Here is a 12,136-nt window from a genome sequence, read left to right on the forward strand (position 1 = left end):
ACAGTATGGATGAATCTGGAGGGGATTTATGCTAAGTGAAATGTGAAAGACAAAGAAAGATACTGTATGGTATCACTTACACATGCAATCTTTGAATTAAAAAGAAAAAAAACAAGACAGTTTCAAAGAAACAGAATAGAATGTTGGATTCCAGGGCCTGGAAGAATGGTAAATGGGTGATAAGATCCAAGGGCGTACCTTTTTAGTTTTGAGAAGATTAAGTTCTGAGAAGCTAACATATAGCATGGTTCGGTTCAGTTCAGTTCAGTTCAGTTGCTCAGTTGTGTCTGACTCTTCACGACCCCATGGACTGCAGCACGCCAGGCCTGCCTTTCCAACATCAACTCCCGGAGTTTACTCAAACTCATCTCCATTGAGTTCGTGATGCCATCCAACCATCTCATGCTCTGTCATCCCCTTCTCCTCCTGCCCTCAATCTTTCCCAGCATCAGGGTCTTTTCCAGTGAGTCAGTTCTTTGCATCAGGTGGCCAAAGTATTGGAGTTTCAGCTTCAGCATCAGTCCTTTCCAGTGAACACCCAGGACTCATCTCCTTCAGGATGGTCTGGTTGGATCTTCTGGCAGTCCAAGGGACTCTCCAGAGTTTTCTACAACACCACAGCTCAAAAGCATCAATTCTTCAGTGCTCAGCTTTCCTTATAGTCCATCTCTCACATCCATATGTGACTGGAAAAACCATAGCTTTGACTAGACAGACCTTTGTTGACAAAGTAATGTCTCTGCTTTTTAATATGCTATCTAGGTTGGTCATAACTTTCCTTCCAAGGAGTAAGCGTCTTTTAATTTCATGGCTGCAGTCACTATCTGCAGTGATTTTGGAGCCCCCCAAAGTAAAGTCTGTCACTGTTTCCACTGTTTCCCCATCTATTTGCCATGAAGTGATGGGACCAGATGCCATAATCTTAGTTTTGTGAATGTTGAGCTTTAAGACAGCTTTTTCACTCTCCTCTTTCACTTTCACCAAGAGGCTCTTTAGTTCTTCACTTTCTCCCATAAGGTTGGTGTCACCTGCATATCTTAGGTTATTGATATTTCTCCCAGCAATCTTGATTCCAGCTTGTGCTTCTTCCAGACCAGCGTTTCTCATGATGTACTCTGCATATAAGTTAAATAAGTAGAGTGACAATATATAGCCTTGACGTACTCCTTTTCCTATTTGGAACCAGTCTGTTGTTCCATGTCCAGTTCTAACTGTTGCTTCCTGACCTCCATACAGGTTTCTCAAGAGGCAGGTCAGGTGGTCTGGTATTCCCATCTCTTGAAGAGCTGTCCACAGTTTATTGTGATCCACACAGTCAAAGGCTGTGGTGCAGTCAATAATACAGAAGTAGATGTCTTTCTGGAACTCTCTTGCTTTTTCAATGATCCAACAGATTTTGGCAATTTGTCTCTGGTTCCTCTGCCTTTTCTAAAACCAGCTTGAACATCTGGAAGTTCATGGTTTACATATTGCTGAATCCTGGCTTGGAGAATTTTGAGCATTACTTTACTAGCGTTTGAGATGAGTGCAATTGTGTGGTAGTTTGAGCATTCTTTGGCATTGCTTTTCTTAGGGATTGGAATGAAAACTGACCTTTTCCAGTCCTGTGGCCACTTCTGAGTTTTCCCAATGCTGGCATATTGAATGTAGCACTTTCAAAGCATCATCTTTTAGGATTTGAAATAATTCAACTGGAATTCCATCACTTCCACTAGTTTTGTTCATAGTGATGCTTCCTAAGACCCACTTGATTTCACATTCCAGGATGTCTGGCTCTAGGTGAGTGATGACACCATTGTGATTATCTGGGTCGTGAAGATCTTTTTTGTACAGTTCTTCTGTGTGTTCTTGCCACCTCTTCTTAATCTTCTGCTTCTGTTATGTCCATACCATTTCTGTCCTTTATTGAGCCCATTTTTGCATGAAATGTTCACTTGGTATCTATGATTTTCTTGAAGAGATCTCTAGTCTTTCCCATTCTAGTTAATATGGCATTGTGTATTTGAGAGTTACTGAGAGTACATCTTAAGCATTCTCACCACATGTACGTGTGAACCCACATACAAAGTGTTAACAGTGTTAGCCATGTGAAATGATGGCGGTATTATGTTCATCTTGACAGTCATTTTACCATGATTTACCATTTTACCATATATCATCACATCTCGCACTTTTAATATATATGGTTATATTTGTCAGTTATTCCTCAATAGAATAAAAAATAAAAGGAAAGTTTGGGAACATATTCTTTAAAAATATTCTCTACTTTGTCCTAATGCACTCATTTACTTACATGAGTCCTCTCAGAGCTCTCCTGTACGCTTCTTTCCTTGTGTCCCCCACATCCATGCCCTCATGGATTTTTGCATTCTATTTCCTGGGCTTTTGCATTCTATTTCCTGGGCTGTCTCTAATGTATATTCGTTCTTCAGCCTCATTACTACTGTATTGGTCCAGGTAGTTATTGTCTTTTCCTCTGTTCATTGGTCTGCTTCCACATATGTGTTATGTTTCTCATGGCTGTCAGAGTGATCTTTTCAAAAATCTTAACTTAAACCACTCTCCTCTTAAAAATCACTAGTACTTGTCTTCCACTGGGTGAAAATCTAAACTACTTGGCCTCTCATACCCTTCACTTTCTCATTCTTTGCTTTTCTTAGTACTTTCTTAAGCATACAAGTTAAGTCATGATTAACTTATTATTTTCCAAAGATATCATTAAAATTATTTTCGGGTTATAATTTCTTCTTCTTAAAAGCCACACTCACACACTCTTAAATTCACCTAGAAAGCTGCTATATTTTCCTCTAAGATACTGCTTACTACTTGTTTTGTGAAGTGATCACTAATAATCTCAGTCCTAAGCAGTTTATATTTACTTCCTGTCTCTGTTTTCCTGTGGCATTTTTAAGTTTATGCCTTCATTATCATATATCTTTTATATTATAATTATTTTTAGTCTTTCTCTATTTAACTTCATAAGCACCCTGAGGGCAGAGAGTGCATTTGCACATCTTTTAACAAATTCCCAGCACACAACACAGTGCATGGTACATGGCAGTCATTGAGGGAAATCTATGGGAAGTGAATTGTAAGTAGATGAAAATAGTTATTGAAATGTATCATAAATAGGAAACAAGATGTTTCATTCAGGCTATTGCAATATAAGACATTAATTTTTTAGAACTTTCCAACATTAGTAAAAAAGCCCATAAATTTTTAGAGGGCTTTTCCAAATTTTGAAGTATTTTCACTTCATCCCATAGGTTTTTCAACACCTGGGACAACATTAGAGATATTTTTTAATAAGAAAATGTAATTTAGTTTTCCTTTAGTAATTGAGATACTGATGCTATATATATATAACATTCTACTTTTGGATGTGCATGTTATAGAATGCTTACCTCTGACCTACTTATAGCACATTTTGTATCACAGTGGATGACGTAGTAGATGAAAGTGATGACAACGATGATATTGATTTAGAAGCTGAAAATGAAACTGAAAATGAAGATGACCTAGATCAAAATTTTAAGGTTGGTATAAATTTCTGTTTTCAGCCAATTTATGAATGTATACACAGTTGTAGAAAAAAGATTGGGTAGATATATATAGCTATTGAAAGTGAAAGTCGCTGAGTCGTGTCTGACTCTTTGCCCGAATTCTCTGGGCCAGAATACTGGAGAGGGTAGCCTTTCCCTTCTCCAGGGGATTTCCCAACCCAGGGATTGAACCCAGGTCTCCTGCATTGCAGGCAGATTCTTTACTAGCTGAGCCACAAAGGAAGCCCAAGAATACTGGAGTGGGTAGCCTATCCCTTCTCCAGCAGATCTTCCCGACCCAGAAATCGAACTGGGGTCTCCTGCATTGAGGGGGATTCTTTCCCAACTGAGCTATCAAGGAACAGTAGATAAATTTGTTTTATCCACATCTTTTTTTGTCATGACTAATTGGACACTAAGCTATTGAAAGGAAAATAATGTTGCTTTAAATACATTGTCTGTAAAGGGCCTTAAAATAAAATATTTTCACTCTTTTCTGACCAGAGAGATTTTATCTAACCTTTCTGACTTAGATTTTAAAGTCTAGGGAAATCTAAGTTTGAGTCACAACTTACTTCGCTTTATTAAGTGGTAGAGGGGGCCATTTTAGTATCTGTAGAAAAACATCTGTTTAATTCCTTCATTTTTCAACTGCTTAGCTTTTATAACTTTTGGGGGCAGAGGGAGTTTGTTTGACTCTCATCTCCTTGGGCCTTTTTGTCTTGAAATGCTACATGGAAATTGGTTTACACTGAGTATTTGACTGTCTTTGGAGATAGAGTCTAAGATAGTGGAAGGAGATTTCTATCTTAACAGCAGATGTAGAACCAGTTTTATGTGATAACCAAGGCAAGCTTTGGCTAAATTGCAGAGGTAACATGATGGTATGCATCCTGGCATCAAGAAGCTACAAAGAAGAAAAACAGTGCAGGCTCTGGAAAGAAAGTGAAGTTGCTCAGTCGTATCCCGACTCTTTATGACCCCATGGACTGTAGCCTGCCAGGCTCCTCCAGCCGTGGGATTTTCCAGACAAGAATACTGGAGTGGGGTGCCATTTCCTTCTCCAGGGGATCTTCCCGACTCAGGGATCAAACCTGGTTCTCCTGCAGGCACTCTTTACCGTCTGAACTACCAGGGAAGCCACAGGCTCTGGTGTTCAAGGCAAAAAATCTGGGGTAGCTGTATGTTGGTGGTTCTGGATTTGATATGGTGAATGAACTGGTAGAATCTGAGGTAGGACAGGTCAGGAGAGTTTACATTCTGTATATAAAGTGTTCCTTAGATAACAAGAGGTATATTAAAATCAACTGTTTGGATTTATTGGGATATGAGTGTCTAGAGATAGTAAAATTTTGTACATTAATACTAAGTTTATAATTTAAAGTTTTTTATGTTATTGGAAACCTTTCTTTTATGTATGTTTCCATGTCTGTTAAAAACAGAGTATTTTGAATATAACTTATTCTTTCTGGCTCAGGGTCCTTATTAAAAATGTCTACAGATGTGATCTGCAGATGTAAAAATGGAAATTGGTAGGGAAGTAGAACTCAATAGGAATTTATAACAGTGATACTAATTTTTCTGCTTGGAGGTTGTCAGTGTATATGCATGAATACATATTTAAAATTTTTTAAAATATCATTTGAAGGTAAGTTACATACCTTATATATCATGGTTGTTTATCCCTAAATATATTAGTGTGTATTTCCTAAGGACAGTGATACAGTCATCTCTCAGTGTCCTGGGGTACTGGTCCCTGGACCCACCTTGGATACCAAAATCCACAGATACTCAGTTTCCTTATATAAAGTGATAAAGTAATTGCATGTAACCTATGCACATCCTCCCATATACTTTGTCATCTCTAGATTACCTATAATACCTAATAATATAGAAATAGTACGTAAATAGTTGTAAGTAAAATGTAAATGTTGTGTATATAGTTATTGGCATGCCACAAATTCATGTTTTACTCTTTGGAATTGTGTTTCTTTAAAACTTTCAATCCACGGTTGGTTGAATCTGAGGAATGGCAACATGTGGATATAGAGGACTGGCTGTTCTCTCCTATATAACCCAATACAGTCACCAGCTTAATACATTTAAAGTGATAGTATCATTTTTATCTTATCTACCATCCACATTCCATTTTGTTAGCTGATCTAATAATGTCCTTTATAAGATTTTTTTTTCTCTCCAGTATAGAATCTAGCATCAGGTATTGCATGTAATTATCTTGTCTCTTAAGTCTCCTTTAATTTAGAACGTTTCCACAGATTTCTTTTTTGGCATTCACATCTATAAAAAAGTTATTGGCAGTATTACTCACTAGGGTATTTGAGATTGCTCACATTTACCTCATTTTACCTTAAGACAGCAATCATGTGATAAGAACAAGTCCTGTGCTAGTCCATGTGCCTTACATATATAGACATACCTTGTTTTATTACACTTTGCTTTATTGTGCTTTGTAGATACTGTGTTCTTAACAAATTGGAGAAAGTTTGTGGCAACCTTATGTGGAACAAGCCTATTGGTGCCATTTTTCCAACAGCATTTGCTCACTTAATGTCTCTGTGTGACATTTTTTGTAGTTTTACAATGTTTCAAACTTTTTCAGTATTAATATATTGATATTTGTTATGGCTATCTGTGACCGGTGATTTTGATTATAATTATTTAGCAATAAATATTTTTAAATTAGGATATTGTTTTTTTTTTAGATGTTATGTATTGAACACTTAATGAACCACAGTATAGTGTGAACATAACTTTTATATGTATTGGAAAACCAAAAATTCACCTGACTTGCTTTATTGTGACATTTGTTTTATTGTGGAGGTCTGGAACTGAAGCTGTGTCTGGGTATGCCTATAGTAGTCATTAAATCCTGTAAGGTATGTGGTATTATTACCTCTGCTTTACAGGGCTGATAAATGGAAACCAAAAACTCAGAAAGGTTATCAGCTGTAGAGACTGCAATCACACTTGAACACAGATGTTAAACCTGTAGTGATTCCATTCTCTTTGCCCTAGATTTTCCAGAGTTTGGAAAATTTATAGAAATTTGGAGGTTCTAGAAGACTTGTCTTCAGATTGCCAGAACTAGTCAGCTTATAATCTTCAATATATTCTTTTTTTCCCTCCTTAATTTTAGAAGAACTTTAAGAAGTAGGGTTATTTTTTCTGAATGTGTCAGGAGCTCTTTATCTTTGTTTTTCCCCAAACCAAAACAGAAATTTTTTGCTGTTGACTTCTCAAAGTAGTTTTCTTTCCTCACTGTGCCTGTTTTACAGGTAAATTAAAAAAAAATTTTTTTAAATGGCCACTTTGTAAAGCTGTATCATCATAAAATAATACTGAATATTGAACTGCTAGTGTGTTTAGAGAAAGGAATATCTTTAAAGTTTTTTTTATTATTTTGAAAGTGTTATCTACTTTAATAGATGCTAATCAAGACAATTATGTATTTTTGGTTTTTCAAAGCATAATTTAAGGATATATGAAATTATATATTTTATGTATATGATACAATAATTAATATGATACTCTTTAAATAAAACTGGTCTTTATTATTTATGGCAATGGGAAAAATAATTTTATTGGTTAAAGAAATAATAGCTAAACTCCTTATTATGAGATATGGGAAATACTTAGTATATTTTTCTTTTTTAAATTACTTGTTAATATGACAGTATATAAATATAATCAGATGCATGTATATAAAATATTTTAAGGATTGACAATAGCATGAATTTAAATCTGAAAAATAAGTAGTTTGTTCTTACTGTCTTTCTTTAACCATCAACACAGGTAGTGATGGATTTGTATTTGTGTTAGGCCAGAGTTGTTAAGGGTCCTAGAAGCTAGCTTGGATAGTAGGTAACTGACATTTATCTTTCCATCATGATGTATATTGTCTTCTTGTACAGGTACAGATCAGATTGATCCTGGGTGCATATCTTATTCCTATGAGGTCATATTTCTTTACATTTACTGTCTATTTTTTTCGCCCAAAGAGACATGGAAATCATTTCCAGCTGTTGTTTCACTCCTCAGTGTTTTTTGCCCCTGAACAACAGAGTGAATGAATCCTGAATCTTTTCTAAGGGAACTTTATTGCCCATGGAATATAAGAGTGTGTGATAACCATTGCTCTCTCTTGAGGCAGTGCATTATGTTGGCTAACAGCATATTCTTTGAAATCACTGATTGATTTTACATTCTGCTCCTGTTTGCAAGCCACTTAACCTCACTGTACTTCAGTCTCTTCTTTTGTTAAATGGAGATGATGATACTACTTTACAGTATTCTTACACAGATTAAATTAGATCATAAGGTAACATCCTTAGCATATTGCCTCACATATTTTCATTGCTCGATAAAAGTTATTTTGATTATCACTGCCACCATCATATACTTAGGTTTTTCAGTTTAGTTTTCTGAAGTTTTACTGCCCTTTAATCTGAGCAAAATGATGGCAGTTAGTGAGACTGGGGGCAGGGAGCATACTTTAGTATTGATCTTGATGTTAGTTTTTCTATCTTGAGGAGCACAAATACTGTATTATGTTAGAATAATCTTTGATTAAAAGAAAACAAAACAAAACAACCAAGACAGCAATAATACAACAACCAAAAAATATAAGCAAATTTTATTTTACAATGAAATTAATGCAGCCTTTCTGTAGTGATTATTGTCTATGTGCATGTAGTTAATAATTTGGAAACTTTAAATCTGAAATGTATTTTTCTTAATTAATGACATTCCATTTTTATTATTTCAGAATGATGATATTGAAACGGATATTAACAAACTAAAACCCCAGCAAGAACCAGGACGAACAATAGAAGAACTTAAAATGTATGAACACCTTTTCCCTGAGCTTGTTGATGATTTTCAGGTATAAATATAGACAATTCAGCATCTTAACTCATTTTAAGAAACAGTTCTTTTTTTCTTAGACCCATAATCACTCTTTTCTTTCTTCATTTCATTTCTAAAAGATGAAAGTAGCATTGCTTTTCTGAGTGACTTTGGAGAATTATTTCAACATTCTGAGCTGCAAAATGAGAAACTGCTATCTGTAAAATGAGAGAACTAGACCATTTAAGTTTTGGACTAGCTTTTAAATTTTTTAATCATTTTTTAATCAAAATAATTGACATAGCTTTTATTAACTTTTAAAAATCATTAGAATGGCATTTCTGAAAGGGAGATGAGAGAAAATATTTAATTAAAAATATAGTCTATGCTAGTTGAATTGTTTTTCCTAATAGTCACCATATAATCATGGAATATCAGAGAAAGAGGACAGCTGGAAGTTGTTTCTGAAATGTTGACAAGAAGTCACTCTCCTTATGAAGCAACTTAAAGACTTCATTGCCAGGAAAAATATCAATAAATTCAGATATGCAGATGATACCATTCTAATGACAGACAGTGAAGAGGAACAAAAGAGCCTCTTGGTAAGGGTGAAAGATGAGAGTGAAAAAGCTGGCTTAAAACTCAGTATTCAAAAAAATGAAGATCATGGCATCTGGTCCTATCACTTCATGGCAAGAAGGGGGAAAAGTAGAAACAGTGACAAATTGTTTTTCTTGGGCTCCAAAATTGTTGTGGATGGTGACTGCAGCCATCAAATTAAAAGAGGCTTGCTTCTTGGAAGGAAAGCTATGACAAACCTAGTCAGTGTATTAAAGCAGAGATATCACTTTGCCGACAAAAGTCCGTCTGTGGTTTTTCCAGTAGTCATGTACGGATGAGAGAGTTGGACCATAAAGCAGGCTGAGCACCAAAGAATTGATGCTTTTGAACTGTGGTGCTAGAGAAGACTCTTGAGAATCCCTTGCACAGCAAGGAGATCAAACCAGTCCATCCTAAAGGAAATCATCCCTGAATGTTCATCGGGAAGAACTGATGCTGAAGCTGAAGCTCTAGTACTTTGGCCACCTGATGCATACAGCCGACTCTTTGGAAAAGACCCTGATGCTGGGAAAGATTGAAGACAAAAGGAGAAGGGGGCTGCAGAGGGTGAGATGGTTAGATAGTATCACCAACACAATGGACATGAGTTTGAGTGAACTCTGGGAGATAATGAAGAACGGGGGAGCCTGGTGTGTTGCAGACTATGGGGTTGCAAAGAGTCAGACACAACTTGGTGACTGAACAACAAGTCCTCATTTATTTACTAGAATATAATATACAACCTGGATTGCACAGCTATTAAATGATAAAGCTGATTGAATTGATGGCAAGTAGTAGATGTAATATTTGCACTCCCTCTGCTGCTCACTTGTGGGTTCCTGAAACTGCCCAAGATCTTAAACTGTAAAATGAAGGGTTTGAATCATATAATTAGGATTTACTTATGTAAACCCCTTCCTCCAAGTTTCACACTTAATTTCCAGTTGCTTAAAGAAAAAGACTTAAATGTGAAGCTATTGAGAGATAAAAAGAGAGAAGTACTTGCTAGCTAATGTTTACATTTCACAGTTCTAATTATTCAGGTTTTTCTTTGGGAAATAATGAGCTTTGGATGTGATGGAAGAGGCAGCAGTTGCTCCCTCTCTCCCTCCCCTACTGTCTCGGTACTCCCCATAGAATTGGTGGATGTTGGAGGGTATGTTGAAATCAGGGGTAGGACAGAGAAAATCGGGAAAGAGGACAGGAGTGAAGGAGAGGATATTTGTTGAAAAGAAAAAGAAGAAGGCAGGAAGAGGCATTTGGGAAAGGATGCAGGGTGATTTTCTTTCGTGCAACCTACAGGAAGTATCTGGCTGCTCTTTTAACACTTTTGTGCCCACTGAAAAACCCAATGATAACAAATACTGCCAATTCAAAGCCTAAAAAATATTGTAGAAGGGATTTGGGGGAGGAATTGATTATTCTGTGAAGAAATGACCTAATTTCATCTCTGTCTTATATACATGTAAGAATTATATACTGTGCATAAAAATGGCAGGAGTTTTGATGTGGGAGTAGAGAAAAGTAAGTTTTTTTTTTAATTAAGTGTGAAAAGTGAAAGTGAAAGTCACACAGTCGTGTCCAACTGTTTGCGACCCCATGGACTATACAGTCCATGGAATTCTCCAGGCCAGAATACTGGAGTGGAGAGCCTTTCCCTTCTCCAGAGGATCTTCCCAACCCAGGGATCAAAGCCAGGTCTCCTGCATTGCAGGTGGATTCTTTACCAGCTGAGCCACAAGTGAAACCAAAGAATACTGGAGTGGGTAGCCTATCCCTTCTCCAGTGGATCTTCCTAACCCAGGAATCGACTCGGGGTCTTCTGCATGCAGGCGGATTCTTTACCAACTGAGCTATCATTGGTTGGTTCTAAATAGGAACCAATGATAGCTCAGTTGGAAAGACTAGAGATCTCTTTCAAGAAAATTAGAGATACCAAGGGAATATTTCATGCAAAGATGAGTTCAATAAAGGACAGAAATGGCATGGACCTAACAGAAGCAGAAGATATTAAGAAGAGGTGGCAAAAATACACAGAAGAACTATACAAAAAAGATCTTCACGACCCAAATAATCACGATGGTGTCATCACTCACACTCACCTAGAGCCAGATATCCTGGAATGTGAAGTCAAGTGGGCCTTAGGAAGCATCACTACGAACAAAGCTAGTGGAAGTGATGGAATTCCAGTTGAGCTATTTCAAATCCTAAAAGATGATGCTGTGAAAGTGCTGCACTCAATATGCCAGCAAATTGGGAAATCTCAGCAGTGGCCACAGGACTGGAAAAGGTCAGTTTTCATTCCAATCCCTAAGAAAAGCAATGCCAAAGAATGCTCAAACTACCACACAATTGCACTCATCTCACACACTGGTAAAGTAATGCTCAAAATTCTCCAAGCCAGGCTTCAGCAATACGTGAACCGTGAACTTCCAGATGTTCAAGCTGGTTTTAGAAAAGGCAGAGGAACCAGAGATCAAATTGCCAACATCCGATGGATCATTGAAAAAGCAAGAGAGTTCCAGAGAAACATCTATTTCTGCTTTGTTAACTATGCCAAAGCCTTTGACTGTGTGGATCACAACAAACTGTGGACAGTTCTTCAAGAGATGGGAATAGCAGACCACCTGACCTGCCTCTGGAGAAACCTGTATGCAGGTCAGGAAGCAACAGTTAGAACTGGACATGGAACAACAGACTAGTTCCAAATAGGAAAAGAAGTACCTCAAGTTTGTATATTGTCACCTGCTTAATTAACTTATATGCAGAGTACATCATGAGAAACACTGGGCTGGATGAAGCACAGACTGGAATCAAGATTGCTGGGAGAAATATCAATAACCTCAGATATGCAGATGGACCACCCTTATGGCAGAAAGTGAAGAAGAACTGAAGAGCCTCCTGCTGAAAGTGAAAGAGGAGAGTGAAAAAATTGTCTTAAAGCTCAACATTCAGAAAACTAAGATCATAGCATCTGGTCCCATCACTTCATGGCAAATAGATGGGAGACAGTGGAAATAGTGGCTGACTTTATTTTTCTGGGCTCCAAAATCACTGCAGATGGTGATTGCAGCCATGAAATTAAAAGATGTTTACTCCTTGGAAGGAAAGTTATGACCAACCTAGAT

At 36.9% G+C, this 12,136-nt stretch overlaps 1 protein-coding gene across 3 annotated transcripts in view; it reads left to right on the plus strand.

The window, feature by feature from the left end:
• Positions 1 to 12,136, plus strand: part of AGTPBP1 (ATP/GTP binding carboxypeptidase 1) — a 183,617-nt gene that overhangs the window by 86,885 nt on the left and 84,596 nt on the right. For all 3 annotated transcript variants that reach the window (XM_043927561.1, XM_043927562.1, XM_043927563.1), the window contains 2 exons: positions 3,439 to 3,536; positions 8,329 to 8,445. In XM_043927561.1, the coding sequence (XP_043783496.1) occupies positions 3,439 to 3,536; positions 8,329 to 8,445 (215 nt within the window). The remainder of the gene's footprint in view (positions 1 to 3,438; positions 3,537 to 8,328; positions 8,446 to 12,136) is intronic.

The sequence above is a fragment of the Cervus elaphus genome, chromosome 16 (genome assembly GCF_910594005.1).
Source record: "Cervus elaphus chromosome 16, mCerEla1.1, whole genome shotgun sequence".
Classification (NCBI taxonomy): Eukaryota; Metazoa; Chordata; class Mammalia; order Artiodactyla; family Cervidae; genus Cervus; species Cervus elaphus.